The 20,374-nt window shown below is 46.0% G+C and overlaps 1 protein-coding gene across 1 annotated transcript; it reads right to left on the bottom strand.

The window, feature by feature from the left end:
* Nucleotides 1–13,948: 13,948 nt before the first annotated feature.
* On the bottom strand, nucleotides 13,949–19,597 carry LOC137645832 (cilia- and flagella-associated protein 251-like). Its single transcript, XM_068378811.1, has 5 exons — nucleotides 19,505–19,597; nucleotides 19,217–19,411; nucleotides 18,660–18,854; nucleotides 17,409–17,477; nucleotides 13,949–14,017 (listed from the first exon to the last, which is right to left on the bottom strand). The coding sequence occupies exons 1-5, from the start codon at nucleotides 19,595–19,597 to the stop codon at nucleotides 13,949–13,951; spliced, it is 621 nt and encodes a 206-aa protein (XP_068234912.1).
* Between the last annotated feature and the right edge of the window lie 777 nt (nucleotides 19,598–20,374).

The following is a 20,374-nucleotide window of genomic DNA, read 5'->3' as shown; positions in this document are numbered from 1 at the left end:
CCTCCTCTTCCTGCTCCCCAGGCTTTTCTTCGTCCACCTCTTATTGTTCCTCATCTTTTCTTTCTTCCTCTTAATCTCCTTCCTCCTCTTCCTACCTCTCCTCCTCATCCCACTACTCTTCCTTCTCCCACTTTCTCCTCATGTTCCGGTTCTTCATCATCTTCTTCTTCCTCCTTATCTGCTTCCTCCTCCTCCTTTTCCTCCTCCTCCTTCTATTTTTCCTCTTCCTCCCATTCCTCTTCCTCCTCCTCCTCCTCCTCCTCCTCCTCCTGCTCCTCCACCTCCTCTATTTCCTCCTCCTCTTCTTCCTACTCTTATGCTTCCTCCTCATCATCCTCCTCCTCCTCCTACCTCTCCTCCTCAGCCCACTCCTCTTCCTACTTCCCCTGCTCCTCCTGCCCCTATTCTTTCTCCTCTTCTGCTTCCTCCTCCTCATTTTCCTCCTCCTCCTCCTACCTCTCCTCCTCCTCCAACTCCCCTTCCTCCTCCTGCTGCTGCTCTGCCTCATCATCTTTTCCTCATCTTCTCCCTGCTCTTCTTCCTCCTCCTCTTCTCCCTCTTCTTCTGCTTCTTCCTCCTCACTTTCCTCTTCCTCTGCCTACATCTCCTCCTCCTCCCACTGCCCCTCTGCATCCTCTTCTTCCTCCTCCTTTGCTTCCTCATCCTCATCTTCCCTTTCCTCCTCCTACCTCTCCTCCTCATCCCACTCCTCTTCCTCCTCCCCTGTTTCTCCTGATCCTTTTCTTCCTCTTCCTCTTTTTCCAACTATTTTGCTTCCTAATCCCTATCTTCCTCCTCCACCTCCTCCTACCTCTTATCATCCTCCCGCTACTCTGCCTCCTCTTCTTCCTCCTCCCCTCCTGCTAAATTCTCCTCACTTTCCTCCTCGTCCTCCTACATGTCCTCGTCCTCCTACTTCTCTGTGTCTTCCTTCTCCTCCTCCGTCTCCTCTTCTTCATCCTTCTCTTCTTACTACTTTTCTGTTTCCTACTCCTCATCTTCCTCGTCATCTTCCTATCTCTCCTCCTCCTCCCACTTCTCTTCCTCCTCCTACAGCTTCTGTTCCTCTTTTTTCCTCTTCTCTTCACCCCTCCTCATCTCCCTTCTCTTCGTGTTGCTCTTCGGCTTCCTCCTCCTTATTTTCCCCCATCTACTCCTACCTCTCTCCCTCCTCCAACTCCTCTTACACCTCCTCATACTCCTCCTGTTATTCTTTACCCTCCTTCAACTCTTCCTCATTTTCTTGTTCCTCTTCCTCATAATTCTCCTCCTGCCCCTACCTCTCCTCTTCCTACCATTCTTATTCCTCATCCTCCAGCTACTCCGACTCCACTTCTTCCTCCTCCTTTTCTTCCTCCTCTTCTGCTTCCTCTTCCTACATTCACTTTCCTCTACAGCCTCATACCTCCCTTCTTCCTCCCAGTCCTCTTCCTCATCCTCCTGCTCCTTCGCCTCCTCTTTTTCCTCCTCTTCTTCTACCTCGTTTTCAGCTTCCTCCTTTTCTGCTTCCTTCTCCTTATTTCTTCGTCCTCTTCCTATCTCTCTTTTCCCTCCCGTTCCTCTTCGTCCTCCTCCTTCTCCTCCGCCTCCTCTACTTCTTCCTACTCTTCTTCCTTGTCTCTTGCCTCCTCCTCCTAACTTCCCTCATCATCTTCCTTCCTCTCCTCCTCTTCCCACTCCTCTTTCTCCTCCTCCTGCTTCTCCGTCTCCTCACCATCCTACTTTTCTTTTTCCTTTTCCCTATCTTCCTCCCCCTCCTCCTTCCTCTCCTCCTTATTCCACTCCTCTTCCCCCTCCCGCTGCTCCCACTGCTCCTCTTCTTCAACCTCATCTTCTTCCTACTCCTCTTCTCCCTACTCCGCTGCTTCCACCTCCTCATTTACCTCCTCCATCTCCTACCTATCCTCTTCCCTCATTTCCTCTTCTTCCTCCTTCTGCCAACACCCCCTCTGCTCTTCTTCTTCTTCCTCGTCCTCTTTTTCCTCGTCTTTTGCTTCCTCTTCCTCATTTTCCTGCTCCTCCTCCTAAATCTCCTATTCTTCCCACTCCTCCGCCTCCTCTTCTTCCTCCTCCTTTTCTTCCTTCTCTTCAGCTTCCGCCACCTCACTTTCCTCCTCATCCTTCTACATTTTCTCCTACTCCCACAGCTCTTCCTCCCCCCTTCTCCTCCCCCTCCTCTTCTTCCTCCTTATCTTCTGCTTCTTCTTTCTCCTCTTCCTCCTCCTCATCCAACCTCTCCTTCTCATCCACTCATGTTTGTCTTCCTCCTGTTCCTCCTGCTTCTCTTCTTTTCTCTACCTCTTCTTCCTCCTCTTCTGCTCCCTCCGCCTCATTTTCCCTCTCCTCCTCCCAATCCTCTTCTTTCTGCTCCTCTTTTGCTCCCTCCTCCTCACTTTTCCCCTCAGCCTCCTACTTCCCCTCTTCAACCAACTTCTCTTCGACTTACTCCAGCTCCCCTTGCTCTCTTTCTTCCTCATCCTCTTTTTCCTCTTCTGCTTCCCACTCCTCATCGTCCTCCTCATGCTTTTCTGCCTCCTCTTCTTCCTACTCTTCTTCTTCCTCTTGTTTTGCTTCCACCACCTCATTTTTCGCCTCATTCTTCTACATTTCCTCCTACTCCCACTCCTCTTCCTCCAACCGCCCTTCTCCTCATTTTCCTGCTCGTCCTCCTAACTATCCTATTCTTCCCACTCCTCCCCCTACTCCTCATGCTCCTCTGCCTCCTCTTCTTTCTCCTCCTCTTCTTCCTACGTTTTCAGCTTCCGTAACCTCACTTTCCTACTCATCCTTCTACATTTCCTCTTACTCCAACTCCTCTTCCTTCCCCCCCCCCTTCTCCTACTCCTCCGCTTCTTCTTCGTCCTCTACTGCTTCATCCTTCTCATCTTCCTCCTCCTCATCCAATCTCTCCCCCTCATGCCACTCCTGTTTGTCTTCTTCCTATGCCTCCGGCTTCTCTTCTTTTCTCTACCTCTTTTTCCAACTCTTCTGCTCCCTCTGCCTCATTCACCTACTCCTCCCCTTACCTCTCCAATTCTTTCCACTCCTCTTCCTCCTCTTCCTGCTCCTCCACCTCCTCTTCTTCTTCCTCTTCTTCTTCTTCGTCCTCTGCTTCCTCCTCCTCACTTTTCTCCTCAGCCTCCTACCTCTCCCCTTCCACACACCTTTCTTCGTCCTACTCCTGTATCTCTGCCTCTTTTTTTCATCCTCCTCCTCCAACTCCTCTTATTCCTTCTCCTGCTCCCCCTGCTCTTCTTCTTCCTCATCCTCTTTTTCCGCTTCTTCTTCTTCCCACTCCTGATCCTACTCCTCATGCTCTCTGCCTCCTCTTCTTCTTCCTCCTCTTCTTCTTCCTCCTCTTCATCCTCTTCTTCCGCTTCTTCTTCTTCCCACTCCTGATCCTACTCCTCATGCTCTCTGCCTCCTCTTCTTCTTCCTCCTCTTCATCCTCTTCTTCTGCTTCCACCACCTCACTTTTCTCCTCATCCTTCTACATTTCCTCCTACTCCCACTCCTCTTCCTCCAACCCCTACTCCTCTGACTCCTCTTCTTCCTCCTACTCCTCTGCTTCTTCCTCCTCATCCCGCCTCCCCTTCCCATCACACTCCTGTTTGTCTTCCTCCTCTTCCTCCTGCTTCCCTTCTTTTCTCTACTCCTTCTTCCCGCTCTTCTGCTCCCTCGGCCTCATTTTCTTACTTTTCCTCCTACCCTTCCTCCTCCTCCCACTCCTCTTCCTTGTCCTCCTCCTCCTCCACCTCCAATCCTTCCTCGTTCTCTTCTTCCTCCTCTTCTACTTCCTCCTCCTCACTTTTCTACTTATCCTCCTATTTCTCCTCCTCATCCTACTCCTTTTCCTCCTCCCTTAGCTCCTACTGGTCCTATTCATCCTCCTCCTCTTCTTCCTCCTACTCTTCTTCCTGCTCTTCTGCTTCCTCCTCCTTCTGCTTCTCCAGCTATTCTAATTTCTCCACCTCTTCTTCTTCCTCCTCTTCACAGTCCTCCTCCCTTTCCTCCTCCTCCTATCTCTCCTCTTCCTCCCAATTGCCTTCCTCCTCCTTTTGCTATTACGCCCCCTTTTCTTCCTCCTTCTCTTCTTCCTTCTCTTCTGTTTCCACCTCCTCAACTCACTTTCCTCCTTATCCTTCTACCTCCCCTCTCTCTTTTGCTCCTCCACCTCCTCTTCTTCCTCCCTTTCTGCTTCCCCTTCCTCATTCTCCTTCTCCTCCTCCTACCTCTCCTCCTCTTCCCACTCGCCTACCATCCTCCCATGCCTCCGCCATCCTCTTCTTCCTCTTCCTCTTCTCCCTCCTCTACGGCTTGCTCCTCCTCACTTTCCTCCTCATACTCCTACCTCTCCTTCTCCTCAGACTCCTCTTCTTCCTCTTCCTGCTCCCCGGCTTCCTAACCTTCATCCTCTTCTTCTTCCTCCTCTTCTACTTCCTTCGCTTCCGCTTCCTTCTCCTCAATTCCTCCTTCTCCTCCTACCTCTCCTCTCACTCCTACTCCTCTTTTTCCTCCTCCTATTTCTCCTCCGCCTCATCTATTTCCTCCTTTACACTATAAGCATGAAGACAGTCTTCCCTATGATGACTTGAGCAGAATAGGAACAGTTAGGTTATTGGATGCTATTTCGTCCTCATGCCAAGAGTCTTGTCATAGATGAATGGAAAGAAAGTAAATTGAATTATTCTAAACTAAACATAGCTAGAAGGTCGGTGACTTTGAACGAAAGAAGAGATAAGAATTACTATGGAAACCCTTATGTAAAAAACAGACGAAATACTGCTTATCAGAACGAAGATCATAACTTAGTTTCGAATAATACATATTATGCAAATAATAGGAATGGTCATGGCGAATCTCGCAGTATCACGAACAGGTCAAGAAATTATAGATTTAATCATTATTTTAGTAGGAACAATACCTTAGACAATAGAACAATACATAGAAAGGGGTACTACAACTGTGGTTATTTTAACCACAGAGTCAAATTGTAGATACGACCATAAGCTGAAATGTAACTATTGTCATAAATATGGTTATAAGAGTAGACTTTGTAGTGTTATAAACAGAAATTAGGAAGAAGGCCATGAAGATAGTGCCGCTTAGTCGTTTCTTATTAAAAACTATGATTTTATAAAAAATTTATACATTAAGGCACAATCTCTTTTGTGCCATAATTACGAAGTCGAACTTTTATTGGTCAAAGAAAACTATGATATTATATGTGTAAGTGAGACGTGGCTATATCCCTGTATGAGCAACGCAATCATTAATGTTCCTTCTTATAATCTTTATCGTCGAGATTACGGTCGTGGGGGTGTAGTTTGTATATTTGTAAAAGACTATTTGAATGTAAACGTGATAGATAATTGTTTGGAAAAACAAGAAGGCATAGAAGTCAAATGGTTCTCAATCCAACATCGCAAATTACCATCAATTATTTTAGGATGTGTATATAGATAACCCAAGGCTCCTGTTGCGTCTTTTGATTATATCTTAGACTCTTTTATAAATGTCATTTTACGGAACAAGCCAATTTTTATACTTGGTGATTTTATCGATGACTTACTCAAAAAAGACAATAAGATGAACAAACTCGTAACTAATCTTAAGGTACAGCAGCTCATTACAAATCCCACCAGGATAACTTGCAATTCAGCTTCTTTGATTGATTTATTTATCACAAATATTAAAGAAATGGTAGTTCAATTAGATGTTGTCCCAAGCCCAATCGGAGACCACGAGGCCATTAAAGTTTCTCTAAATTTACGTGAGCCAAAAAAATTACGATTTTTAAAACTTTCCGATGCCTCAAGAATTACTCAGAAGAGAAAATTTGCAATTTATTGTTAGGCGAAATACAGATTCTGAATGATATCCTCAACACTGACCAGACGAATATCCAAGTACCAATTCTAAGTAACGTTTCAAGTAAATGTATCGTCAACTGTGCTCCAGTAGTAACAAAAGAAATTACTCGTCCCCCAGCACGTTGGATAACAGTTACCTTGAAGGAAAATATAAAAGAGAGGGACAAATTGCAAAATAATGTTAAGATAGATAAAAATAATTTAGTTTTAAGAAATAATTATAACGATAAAAAGAAGAATGTAAGTATTGAAATGGCTGAGACTAGGAAACATTATTATAAGGAAAAATTCAAAAATATTAGAAAAAATCCTTCTACTTCTTGGAAAATAGTTAATACAATGCTTATTAATAATTGTAAGAGTGAGTCTCAATCAGATAGTCAAAATTTAGCCAATAAAGCGGAGAGATTCAATGAGTTTTTTGCAAATGTTGGAAGGGAAACGTATGAAAGAACTCAAGAGGAAATGGCTGGGAACAACGATAATCAGCAAATTAGCGAACGAAATATTTTTAATAATAATCACCTGAATTCTTTTAAATCATCTCCAGTTGACTGTAACACTGTCATTCTAACCGCTAAAAGTCTTAAAGACTCCAGTGCTTATGGATCCGATGGCATCCCACTTCGCTTTATAAGAGATACGCTATATGTAATTGTATTGTATATTACAGTAATTATTAATACATAAATTGTAACAAATACTTACTCTGAATTATGAAAAAAGCCTCGTGTTGTTCCTTATTTTAATAGTGGTGATAAAGATGAAATTTCAAATTAAAGGCCAATTTTTTTACTTCTAGTATTATCGAATATTTTAGAAAAAAATTATAGCGAATCAATTATCTGAATACCTAGAAACAAATAACCCTATTTCCAGCAGTCAGCATGGATTTAGACCCAAACTATCAACTGATTCGGCACTATTGAAAATATCCGATAAAATATATGATAATATAGACAACAATAAAATTTCACTACTATTGCTCTTAGATCTATCGAAAGCCTTTGATAGCATGAATCATACTATTTTACTTAATAAATGTCAAACACTTAATATTAATCCTTTATGGTTTGCAAATTATTTAAGTAATCGTTCACAGTCTGTCAGACTGGGAAACATCGTTCCTTCTCCGAGAAATATAGAATTTGGTGTACCTCAAGGGTCGATCCTGGGCCCAATTTTATTTATAATTTATGTAAATGGCCTTAAGAGTTTTTTAGGAGATTGTTTTATAGTAGAATATGCTGATGACACTCAGATCTTGATTGAGGGCCAATTTGATTGCTTAGAAGATTTAAGAAAAAGGGCTGAAGAAGTACTGAATATGGCAAAATGATATTTTCAAATGAATGGCTTATTACTGAATGAAAAACAAAACCCAATATATATCTGAAATAAATGATAACATTCATATAAACTTTAATGGAACCATTATTAAACCCACGAAATCTCTAAAGAATCTGGGTGTTTATTTCGATAGGTATATGACTATTGAATCACATATCTACGAAATTGTACAAGAAAGTTATAGGTATTCTTATACATCTAACTAGACTGAAAGACTCATTTGATCCAGAAACCCCCCTAATTGTGGTACAGTCATTGGTACTGGGCTTGATTAATTATTGTTTTGTTGTGTGGGGATCAACAAGTAATATACATATGAATCAAATTCAAAACTTCAAAATTTTGCTGCTCGTGTTGCCATTGGAACTGTAAGGAAATGCGAGCATTTAACGCCTTTTTTATTAAAACTGGGATGGTTGAAAAGGAAAGATAAATAAACTTATGATGTGTGTATCTTTATGTTTAAAGTTTTAAGAAATATTTATCCAGACTGGTTTTATCATTTTAGTACCGTCCATTCTGTAACTGGAATACAACCAAGACAGGCAAACAATCTAGTGGTGAGGAGAGCCAACAGCGAAATTGGTTCAAGGGAAATGAGCACAAGAGGTCCACAACTATGGAATGGTTTACCTCCTGTTTCGAAGGATGCAGCATCTTTAACTTCTTTTAAGAGTAATCTTAAGAAACATCTTTTAAATACAAACTTATAAACCATTACACCTTTTTCTACTCTTATATACTTCTCTATTGTAAATATATTACAAGAGGAGATTGGCAACGTCTGACGTCAGATTTGACAAGTAATAGCTAATGCTCATTCTACTAGGATTATCTGAATACCAATGTATTTCTGCTTTAGAGTGTACCAACCGTGTGGCACACAATTGTACATAATTATTTTGTATATATTATGATTGTATCTGCGCTCTTCCCTCGCACTAAAAAGAACCTGAATGATCATGTCTCTGATTTGCTCTGTAACATTGTCTGTCTCTCGAACAGGTCATGTCCTGTTGCCTTGAGGTTTTGTATATAAAGAAGAGTGTTCCTTAATAAAACTCAGTTGATTGCATCTTGCCTTTGAGTTCACAACTCCTCTCTCGGTCCGTCACATTGGTGACCCCGGAAGTCGACTCGCTCCCACTGCCTTCCACCCCCACCTCCCTCGCCCCTCCATCGTTGGTACTATGACGGAGACAGACTCTACCATAGCAGTTGGCGCCGCCACATTGAAACTTTCACCGTTCGCCACCGGAGAAGCGTTTGCTTGGTTTCAGCGCTCAGAAGTCCAGTTTCATATCAGGGGCGTGACTCGCTCAACCACCAAAGCGGATTATGTTCTCGCGGCTATACCCGAGGACACCTTCCCAGAAATATCCGACTGGCTTTGTGAACAAGGAGACACCCCAATAGCGTATGAAGCCCTCAAAACATACCTTCTGCAGCAGTACTCGCCGTCACCAGCCGCCCGTATAGCAAAGCTTTTTCAGCTCTCGCAACAACCGTTGGGGGACCAAAGGGCTTCGCTTGCCCTCAGGGAAATGACCAGTATCGCTCGCCTTCAACCTGCCGCAGACGGCTCTCCTCGAGAGGTGAACCTACTTCGTGCCCTTTGGATACGCCGTTTACCCGAACCTGTACGCGCTGCCATACCCGATGTCGATAGTTTACCCATAAAGGACTTGATGACCAAAGCCGACGCCCTTATGGACAGCCACTTCAAGACCTCCATCAACGCCTCCACCCCTGACGACGAGGATGCCTATTCAACGTCAACCGAAGCTGACATGAATGCCGTAGGACATACACGCCTACCCCGTGACGTGCCGAAGCGGCGACAAAGCCGCCCACCACCCACCAATCGCTCTCGCCCCAACGAACGACTTCTACAGCCACTTACTACCTCCCATCCGCCGCAGTTTTGCTACTACCACTTCAGATTCGGGGTAACCGCGAAGAAATGTGCCAAGGATTGTCAGTGGCCAAAAAACGTGTAAGTAGGCCATCGCTTGTGGCGGTGGCCTCCCATGTTTCTAATCTTTTCTTTTTACAGGATGCAGGAACGGGCGTGCAATTTTTGGTAGACACGGGTGCTTGTCGTTCTCTTTTGCCAAGGAAACTCTTCAAGGCACGACGTAGTCTGTCTACATCTGCCGACGTCCGCTTGGTAGCTGCCAACGGATCTGCGATACCCACCTACGGTTACGAGAACCTCACATTATCGTTCGGAAACGGTAAATTCAATTGGAAGTTTCTCGTTGCTGACGTCACAATGCCAATCCTCGGTGCGGATTTCCTCTCTCATTTACACCTTCTGGTCGATGTCGCCCACCGACGATTGGTCAACGCAGACTCGTACTTGTCGACACCTCTTCAACCCGCCCCCTCTAACCTCGCTATCCACATCAGCGCACCCACGGATGCCTACGCCCACCTCCTCACGTCGTACCCGGAAGTTTTCCGTCCAGAACTTCGCCAAACGCCCACGGTTCCTGCCAAGCACGGTATTTATCACCATATCAAGACGACGGGACGCCCAGTCTTCGCAAAATTCAGACGTCTGGCACCGGAACGATTGGCAGCCGCCAAACAGACGTTCGCCGAAATGGAGAAAATGGGCCTTTGCCAAAAGGCCTCCAGCCCATGGTCGTCACCCTTACACATCGTTCTGAAGAAAAACGGCTCCCTCCGTCCGTGCGGGGATTACAGGCGCCTGAACATGCAAACAGAACCGGATCACTACCCCCTCCCAAACATTGCCGATGTGACCTCCTACCTGCACAAAGCGAAGGTTTTCTCTACGCTCGACCTCCTGAAGGGGTATTATCAGGTACCTATGAACCCAGAAGACATTCCCAAGACCGCCATCACCACTCCGTTTGGTACATACACCTTCAATTACTCCTGTTTTGGCCTTCGTAATGCTGGGGCAACGTTTCAACGTCTCATGGATGGCATCTTAGGGTACCTCCCTTTCTGTGTATGTTATGTGGACGACATACTTGTGTTCTCCTCCTCAAAAGAGGAACACCTCCGTCACCTGCGCATCGTGCTCGACCGCCTGCCACAAAATGGCCTTGTAGTCCGGTACGACAAGTGTACCTTTGGCGCCAACGAAGTGTCGTTCTTAGGGCACCGTATCACTCCTGAAGGAGTCCATCCCCTCCCTGAGAATGTAGCAGCCGTTCAGAACTTCCCCGCGCCCTCGACCGTCAATGCTCTGCAGGAATTCTTGGGCATGATCAACTATTATCACCGTTTTCTGCCAGCCATTGCCGCCACTCTTGCTCCCCTCTACGCCTCCCTCAAGGGCAAGCCAAAGGACCTGAAGTGGGGTCCCCTTCAAGGAGCAGCCTTCTGCAATGCAAAGAAGGCCCTATCAACTGCTGCGGCTCTCACTTTTCCTATCCCACACGCCCCTCTCCTTCTCTCCACCGATGCCAGCGACGTCGCTATTGGTGCAGTACTCGAGCAGGTGGTCAAAGGCTCGCCCCGCCCATTGGCCTTCTTCAGCAGAAAACTGTCCAAGGCAGAATCAGGTTATTCTACCTTCGATCGAGAATTGCTGGCGGTGCACTTGGCTGTCCGTCACTTTCGCCATTTCTTAGAAGGTACGCCCTTCGTCATTCGCACAGACCACATGCCTCTGGTGCACGCCTTCACTCGACAGTCTGACGCCTGGTCCGCCCGTCAACGCCGACATCTCTCCGCCGTGGCTGAATACAATTGCACCCTCCAATACGTCCCTGGGAAAATGAATCCCGTTGCCAATGCCCTGTCAAGAAACACGTTGGCTGCTGTTCAACTGGGATTGGATTACAACGCCCTGGCTGAAGCCCAACAACAGGATCCAGAGTATCAAGCTTGTAGGACATCCTGCACGTCCCTCCGTTGGGAAGATTTTCCCCTCGAAGACTCCAACACCACCCTCCTTTGTGACGTCAGTACTGGTAGACCGCGACCTTGGATTCCTGCTCCCATGCGCCGACAGGTGTTTGATTTCATTCACGGCCTTTCACATCCCTCTTGCCGTTCTACTGCACAGCTGCTGAAGGCAAAGTTCATTTGGCACGGCATTTCTAAGGATGCTAAGGATTGGGTCCGCACCGGTACTTCTTGCCAAACTTCCAAAGTACATCGACACACGGATTCAGGAGTGGGCACCTTTCCTCAACCTCAGCGTCGTTTCGCACACATTCACGTCGACGTTGTAGGCCCCCTACCCACATCACAAGGACATCGTTACCTGTTTACCGTCATCGACCGCTCCACTCGTTGGCCTGAAGCCATTCCCATGGAAACTGCAACGTCCGCCTCATGTACATCTGCCTTACTCTCTGGATGGATTTCAAGATTCGGTATCCCTGAGCATATTACTTCTGACAGGGGAACCACTTTCACCTCTCAATTGTGGACGTCATTAGTGAATCTCCTGGGCATCACCCTACATCAGACAACGGCCTACAACCCCGCTGCCAATGGAATGGTTGAACGTTTTCATCGCACCCTCAAAGCAGCTTTGATGTCCCGCTGCAAGGATTGCAACTGGTTTACTCAACTTCCCTGGGTCCTCCTGGGACTAAGGACCACTCTTAAAGACGCCCTCGACGTCTCGGAAGCTGAAATGGTGTATGGCGACCCGTTGGTCGTCCCTGCCGAATTTTTTCCTTCTACAACCTCCTCCGACGATCTCCAGCGCATACGTCACGTCGTGGGAAAATTTACTCCGTGCCGCCAGACTTACAAGCCCCCAGCGAAGCATCACATACCAACAGACTTGCACTCTGCAACGCATGTCTTCCTGCGCAACGACACTAGCAAGCCACCACTAACGCCCCCTTACACGGGCCCTTTCCTTGTGATCCGACGCAGTACGAAAGCATTCCTACTAAACATTCGGGGCAAAGAAGACTGGGTCTCCATTGATCGTCTAAAACCTGCTTATCTTCTGCCAGATGACCCGCCTACAGTTCGCCTCTCTAGATCAGGGTGCCCTATTTAACATGTACAGTATGTCATTTTTAGGGGGGGAGCCATGTACCAACCATGTGGCACACAATTGTACATAATTATTTAGTATATATTATGCTTGTATCTGCGCTCTTCCCTCGCATTAAAAAGAACCTGAATGATCATGTCTCTGTTTTCCTCTGTAACATTGTCTGTCTCTCGAACAGGTCATGTCCTGTTGCCTTGAGGTTTTGTATATAAAGAAGAGTGTTCCTTAATAAAACTCAGTTGATTGCATCCTGCCTTTGAGTTCACAACTCCTCTCTCGGCCCGTCACAAGAGTTTTCTGAATGTTTTATCTTTCCTCCATATTGTTAAAGTATTACTAGCATTTTAGTCTGACGATTTGTGTAAAATTAACTTTAATATTTTCATTATGTAGTATAAAGCTACATGTAATGAGTACCCAATGTAACATTGGAAATAAAGGATACTATCATTAATATTATTATTATTATTATTATTATTATTATTATTATTATTATTCCTCTTCTTCCTCCTCCTAACTTTCCCCCACATCTTACTACCTCTTTTACTCTTCCCATTCATTTTCCTCCTCCTGCTTCTCCGTCTCCTCTACTTCCTTTTATTCTTCATCCTCTTCCCCATCTTCCTACTCCTCCTCTTTCTCCTCCATCTCGCACTCTTCTTCCCCTTCCCTCTGCTCCCTCTGCTCCTCTTCTTCCTCCTCATATTCTTCCTACTCCTCTTCTTCCTTTTCTTCTGTTTCCTCCTCCTCATTTCCCTCCTCCTCCTCATAACTCTTCTCCTCTTCCCACTCTTATTCTTCCTCCTTTTCTTCTTCCTACTCTTCTGCTTCCTCATCCTAACTTTCCTACTCATCCCCTTACCTCTCCTCCCCTTCCCCCTTCTGATCCTCCTCCTCCTACTTCTCCGTCTCCTCTACTTACTCCTTTTCTTCATCCTCTTCCCCATCTTTCTCCTCCTCCTCCTTCCTCTTTTCCTCATCCCACTCCTCTTCCCCCTCCCTCTTCTCCCTCTGCTCCTCTTCTCCCTCCTCATCTTCTTCCTACTCTTCTTCTTCCTTTTCTTTCTGCTTCCTCCTCCCCATTTCCCTCCTCCTCCTCCAAACACTCTTCTTCCTCTTCTTCATCCTCCTCTTCTTCCTCCTCCTCTTCTTCCTGATCTTCTCTTTCCTCTTTCTTCTGCTTCTCCAGCTCTTCTTATTCCTTTTTCTCCTCCTCCTCCTCTTCCTCCTCTTCTTCTTAGTCCTCCTCATTATCCTCCTCCTCTTATCTCTCCTCTTCTTCCTATCGTCTACCTGATCCTTTTGCTCCTACGTTCTTCTTCTTCCTCCTCCTCTTCTTCCTTCTCTTTTTCTTCCTCCTCCTCATTTCCCTCCTCCTTCTCCTAACTCTCCTCCTCTTCCCAATCTTTTTCTTCCTCCTCTTCTGCCTCCTCCACCTCAGTTTTCTCATCCTCCTACCTCTTCTCCTCTTTCCACTCCTCTTCCTCCTCCTCCTTCTCCTCCGTCTCCTCTTCTTCCTCCTCCTCTTCTTCCTCCTTTTCTGCTTTCTCCTCCACATCTTCTTCCTCCTCATCTTCTTCCTCCTCCTTTTTCCTCTCCTCCTCATTCCATTCCTCTTCCTCCTCCCCTTCTCCTCCTGCTACTATTCTTCCTCCTCCTCTTCTTCTTCCTCCTTTTCTTCCTGCTCTTCTGCTCTCTCCTCCTCCTGCTTCTCCAGCTCTTCTTATTCCTCCTCCTCTTCTTCCTCCTCTTCTTCCTCCTTTTCTGCTTCCTCCTCCTCATCTTTTTCCTCCTTCTTTTTCCTCTCCTTCTCATTCCACTCCTCTTCCTTCTCCCCCTTCTCCTCCTGCTACTCTTCTTCCTCCGCCTCTTCTTCCTCCTCCTCTTCTTCCTGCTCTTCTGCTCTCTCTCTCCTCCTCTTGCTTCTCCAGCTCTTCTTATTCCTCCTCCTCTTCTTCCTCCTTTTCTTCTTGGTCCACTACATTTTCCTCCACCTCCTATCTCTTCTCTTCCTCCCAATCGTCTTCCTCCTGATTTTGCTCCTACGCTTCCTCTTCTTCCTCCTACTCTTCTTCCTTCTCTTCTACTTTCTCATCTCTCCTCCTCCGTATGCTGCTCCACCTCCTCTTCTCCCGCCATATCTTCTTCCTCCGCCTCATTTTCCTCCTCCTCCTCCTCCTACCTCTCCTCCTCTTCCCAATCATCTTCCTCCTCCTCATGCTTCACCCCACCCCCCCTTCTTCTTCCTCTTCCTCTTCTCCCTCTTCTACGGCTTGCTCCTCCTCACTTTCACTTTCCTCTCCTCCTCCTTCCACTCCTCTTCCGGCTCCTCCTGCTTCTCGGCCTCCTAATCTTCATTCTCCTCTTATACCCCTGCTTGTGTTTCCTCCTCTTCTGCATCCTCCTCCTCATTTCCTCATCCTCCTCCTATCTCTCCTCTCATTACTACTCCTCTTCATCCTCCCCCTTTCTCCTCTGCCTCCTCTACTTTTTCCTCCTCTTCTTCCTCCTCTTCTACTTCCTCCTCCTAACTTTCCTCATCTTCGTCCTCTTCCCCATTTTACCCCTCCCTCTTCTCTCTCAGAAGTAGGAGAAGAAAATGTTGAATATCTAACGGATATAGATTTTAATGAAGCAGATATTGTCAAGGCTATAAGCGAAATTAAAAATGGATCGGCAGCCGGACAAGATGGAGTCCCAGCGATATTGTTAAAAAAAAAAAAACTGCACACACTATCGCGAAGCCGCTTGTGATACTGCTAAGAAGTGTGTAGATATGAGCGAGATATATGTTAAACATAAATTAGCTTATATAACCCCTATTTTCAAAAGTCGATCAAGACTAGAGGCAAGCAATTATAGACCTGTTAGCCTAACATCACATATTATGAAAGTGTATGAGAGGGTAATAAAAAAGAAAATAATGAATCATTTGGTTTAAAATAATTTGTTTAATATAGGTCAAAACGGTTTTGTGCCCGGAAAAAGTACACAAACCCAACTGATAGCACACTATGAAACCATATACAAAAATACGATAAATAAAGAAGACACAGATGTGATATATCTAGATTTTGCAAAAGCCTTTGACAAGGTAGACCATAATATATTAGAGAAAAAAATGAGAAAGCACAATATTGTGGGAAAGATAGGAAAATGGGTAAAAGAATTCCTGCAAAACAGAAAACAGATAGTGGTTGCTAATGACGAGAAATCAGATGAAGCTCAGGTAATATCTGGCGTGCCACAAGGTACGGTATTAGCTGCACTGCTGTTTGTTATTATGATCTCAGACATAGACTGTGATGTTAAAACTCTGTAGTGAGAAGTTTCGCAGATGACACAAGAATAAGTAGAGAAATACTTGTGATGAAGATAGGAACTCACTATAGATCTAAACAAAATATATGAATGGGCGGCGATAAATAGGATGGTATTTAACTCCGATAAATTTGAATCAATAAATTATGGAAACAGAGAAGGAATGGTATATGCATACAAGGGACCTAATAACGAGACAATCACAAACAAGGAAGCAATTAAAGACCTTGGTGTAATATTAAATAGGAATATGTTATGCAACGACCAAATAGCAACACTGTTGGCTAAATGTAAAGCAAAAATGGGAATGTTATTCAGACACTTTAAAACAAGAAAAGCTGAACACATGATTATGCTTTATAAAACTTATGTACGTAGTACACTCGGGTACTGCAATGTGATATGGTACCCACACTACCAAAAGGATATTGCACAAATAGAGAGTGTACAAAGGTCCTATACTGCTAGAATAGAAGTTAAGGACCTTGACTACTGGGAAAGACTGCAATTTCTAAAACTATACAGTCTAGAAAGGAGAAGAGAACGTTACATGATGATACAAGCATGGAAGCAAATAGAAGGAATTACTGAAAACATCATGGAGCTAAAAATATTAGATAGAGCAAGCCAAGGTAGATTAATAGTGCCAAAAAATATGCCAGGAAAACTAAGGAAGGCGCACAGGACATTAATCCACTACGCACCAGCATCGATAATGCAGCGACTATTTAATGCGCTGCCAGCTCATCTAAGAAACATATCAGGAGTGAGCGTAGATGTGTTTAAGAATAAGCTCGATAAATACCTAAGATGCATCCCAGACCATCCAAGACTGGAAGATACAAAATACACCGGAAGATGCATTAGCAACTCTCTGGTGGATATACAAGGTGCCTCACACTGAGGGACCTGGGGGAACCCAAACGTAGAATAAGAGAATAAGAGAATCCTCTTCTTCTTCCTCATCATCTTCTTACTTCTCATCTTCCTTTTCTTCTGCCTCCTCCTCCTTATTTCCCTCCTCCTCTTCCTACCTCTCCTCCTCCTTCCAGTCCTTCTCCTCCTACTTTGCATCCTCTACTTCCTCCTCTTCTTCTTCCTCCTTTTCTGCTTCCTACTCCTCATCTTCGTCCTCCTCCTTTTTCCTCTCCTCCTCATTCCATTCCTTTTCCTCCTCCCCTTACTCTTCTTTCTCTTCCTCCTGCTTACTCCTCATTTACTTCCTCCTCGTCGTACCTCTCCTCCTCCTTCTACTTTTCTTGATAATCTTCCTACTCCTCTGCCTCCTCTTCTATTTCCTCTTCTTCCTTCTCTTCTGATTCCTCTTTTTCACTTTCCTCCTCATTCTTTTACCTCTCCTCCTCCTACAACTCCTCTTCCTCCTCCTACTCCTCCTCCATCTCCTCCTCTTTCTCCTCTTCTTCCTCCTCTTCTGCTTCCTCCTCTTCGTCTTCCTACTCCTCCTCCTCCTACCTCTCCTCCTCATCCAACTCCTCTTTTTCTTCCCCCTGCTCCTCCGTCTCCTCTTCTTCCACTGCCACTTTTTCCTGCTTTCCTGCTTCCCCCACATAATTTTCTTCTTCCTACACATACCTCTCATCCTCATCCCACTCCTCTTCCTCTTCCTTCTACTCCTACTGCTCTTCTTCTTCTTCTTCCTCTTCCTCCTCCTTTTCTGCTTCCTCCTCATTCGCCTTTTCCTCCTCCTACTCCTACTCATATTCCTCCTCTACCTGCTCATCATCCTCCTCTTCTTCCTTCCCGTCCTGCTCCTCATCCTCCTCTTCTTCCACACTTTCCTCTTCCTCCTCCTACCTCTCCTCCTCTTCCTATTCTTCTTCTTCTTCCTCCTGCTCCTCCACCTCCTCTTTTTCCTTATCCTCTTCTTCCTCCTCCTCTGGTTCCTCATCCTCATCTTCCTCCTTTTCCTCCTACCGATCCTCGTCATCCCACACCTCTACCTAACCTGCTCCTCCAGCTCCTTTTCTTCCTCCTTCTCTTCTTCCTACTTCTCTTCTGCTTCCTCCTCTTCATTTTCCTCCTCCTCATAACTCTTCTCCTCCTCCTCCCACTCCTCTTTTTCCTCCTTATGCTTATCTGCTTCCTCCTCTTCATTTTCCACCTCCTCATAACTCTCCTCCTCCTCCTCCCACTCCTCTTTTTCCTCCTTATGCTCATTTGCCACCTCTTCTTCTTCCACCTCTTCTTCCTCCTCTTCCGCTTCTTCTCCTCACTTTCCTCCTCATCCTTCTACCTCTCTTCCTCCTCCCACTCATCTTCTTACTCCTACTTCACCTCCGCATACTCTTCTTCTTTCTACTCTTCTTCTTCATCTTCTGATTCCTCCTCCTCATTTTCCTACTCCTCCTCCGACCTCTCCTCATCCTCCAACTCCTTTTCCTCCTCCTCCTTCTTCTATGTCTCCTCTTCTTCCTTGTTTACTTCTTTCTTATCTTCTGATTCCTCCTCATTTTCCTCCTCCTCCTTTCACTCCTCTTCCTCTTCTTCTTGTTCCTCGCCCTTCTCTCCTTCCTTCTCCTCTTCTAACTCCTTATCTACTTCCTCCTCCTCATTTTCCTCCTCTTCCCATTCCTCTTTCTCCTCTTCTTGCTCTTCCACGCTTCTTTTTCCTCCCCCTCTCCTTCCTTCTCCTCTGTTTTCTCCTCCTCATCTTCCTCCTCTTCGTCTTGCCTGTCCTCCTCATCCCAATTCTCTTACTCCCCTGCTCCTCCTGGAACTCTTCTTCCTCCTTCTCTTCTTCCTCTTCCTCTTCTCACTCCTCTTCTGCTTCCTCTTCCTCATTTTCCTCCTCCTCATAACTCTCCGCCTCCTCCTCCCACTCCTCTTCCTCCTTCTTATGCTCATCCGCCTCCTCTTATTTTTCTTCCTCTTCTTCCTCCTCTTCTTCCTCCTCTTCTACTTCCTCTCCTCAGTTTCCTCCTCATCCTCTTACCTCTCTTCCTCCTCCCAATCCTCTTCCTCCTCCTCCTTCACCTCTACCTACACTTCTTCCTCCTCCTTCTCTTCCTCCTCTTCTGCTTCTTCCTCCTCATCTTCTCCTCCCCTTCTTACCTCTCCTCCTCATTGCACTCCTCTTCCTAATCCTCCTGCACCTTCTGATCATCTTCTTTCTCATCCTCTTTTTCCTCCCCTCTTGCTTCCTCCTCTTCATTTTCCTCCTCTTCCTCCAACCTCTCCTCCTCCTTCCACTCCTCTTCCTCCTCCTCCCTCTCCTCTTCCTTCTCTTCTTCCTCGTCCACTTCTTCCTTCTCTTCTGCTTCCTCATCGTCACTTTCCTCTTCATCCTCCTATCTCTCCTCCTCCTCCCACTCCTCTTCCTTCTGCTTCCTCTTCCTCATTTTACTCCTCCTCATAACTCTCCGCCTCCTCCTCCCACTCCTCTTCCTCCTTCTTATGCTCATCCGCCTCCTCTTATTTTTCTTCCTCTTCTTCCTCCTCTTCTTCCTCCTCTTCTATTTCCTCTCCTCAGTTTCCTCCTCATCCTCTTACCTCTCTTCCTCCTCCCAATCCTCTTCCTCCTCCTCCTTCACCTCTACCTACACTTCTTCCTCCTCCTTCTCTTCCTCCTCTTCTGCTTCTTCCTCCTCATCTTCTCCTCCCCTTCTTACCTCTCCTCCTCATTGCACTCCTCTTCCTAATCCTCCTGCACCTTCTGATCATCTTCTTTCTCATCCTCTTTTTCCTCCCCTCTTGCTTCCTCCTCTTCATTTTCCTCCTCTTCCTCCAACCTCTCCTCCTCCTTCCACTCCTCTTCCTCCTCCTCCCTCTCCTCTTCCTTCTCTTCTTCCTCGTCCACTTCTTCCTTCTCTTCTGCTTCCTCATCGTCACTTTCCTCTTCATCCTCCTATCTCTCCTCCTCCTCCCACTCCTCTTCCTTCTCCTTCCACTCCTCTTGCTCCTCCTCTTGCTCCTCCATTTCATCTTATTTATCCTCCACTTCTTCCTCCTCTTCTGCTTTCTCCTCCCCATCTTCCTCCTCTTCCTCCTGCCTCTCGTCATCATACTCATTTTCCTCCTTTCTTTGCTCCATCTGGTCTTCTACTTCCTCCTCCTCTCCTTCTTCCTCTTCTGCTTCCTCAGTCTCATTTTCCTCCTCCTCCTCCTCCTCCTACCTTTCCTCTTCCTTCCTCCACCCATTCTTCCCCCATCTCTTCTACCTTATCTTCTTCTTCCTCCTTTTCTGTGTCCTCCTCCTTAATTTCTTCTTCATTCTCCTACCTCTCCTTCCTCCTCTTAATCGTCCTTTTCTGATTCCTCCTACTAATCATCCTCTTCCTCCTCCTACCTCTCCTCCTCATCCCTCTACTTTTCCTTCTCCCACTGCTCATTTTGCTCATCTCGTTTCTCCTCTTCTTCTTTCTCTTTTTCTGATTCCTCCTACTTATTATTTCTCCTTTTCCTCCTACCTCTCCTCTTCCTACCATTCCTATTCCTCCTCCTCTTACTCCTCCCACTCTCCTTCTTCCTCCTCCCAATTCTTCCTGCTCTTTCTGCTCTTTTTGCTCCTCTTCTTCCTCCTCTTCTTCCTACTCACTTATATCCTCACCCTCCTACCACTCCTCCCCTCCTATTTTTCTTCCTCCTCCTTCTGCACCACCATCTCCTCATCTTTCCCCTCCACTTATACGTCCTTTTCTGCATCCTCCTCCTCATCTTCCTACCTCTCCTCCTCCTCCAACTCGACTTCCTCCTCCTCCTCCTGCTCATCTTCTTCCTCCTCCTCCTTCTCCTCCTGCTCATCTTCTTCCTCCTCCTCCTTCTCCTCCTGCTCATCTTCTTCCTCCTCCTCCTTCTCCTCCTGCTCATC

This window comes from Palaemon carinicauda, chromosome 1, assembly GCF_036898095.1.
Source record: "Palaemon carinicauda isolate YSFRI2023 chromosome 1, ASM3689809v2, whole genome shotgun sequence".
Taxonomy (NCBI): Eukaryota; Metazoa; Arthropoda; class Malacostraca; order Decapoda; family Palaemonidae; genus Palaemon; species Palaemon carinicauda.
The sequence above is the reverse complement of the archived record's forward strand: the minus strand, read 5'-3'. Positions and strand labels throughout refer to the sequence as shown.

Coding starts and splice junctions, on each gene's coding strand:
- LOC137645832 (XM_068378811.1), bottom strand. CDS start 19,597: ATGGAGCAAAGAAAGGAGGAAAATGAGTATGATGACGAGAGGCAGGAG. Junction 19,412..19,504: donor AAGCAGAAGAGGAGGAAGAA/GTGGAGGATAAA, acceptor GAGGAGAGATAG/GAGGATGAAGAGGAAAGTGA. Junction 18,855..19,216: donor AGAAAGAAGATGATCAGAAG/GTGCAGGAGGAT, acceptor GAGGAGAGATAG/GAGGATGAAGAGGAAAGTGA.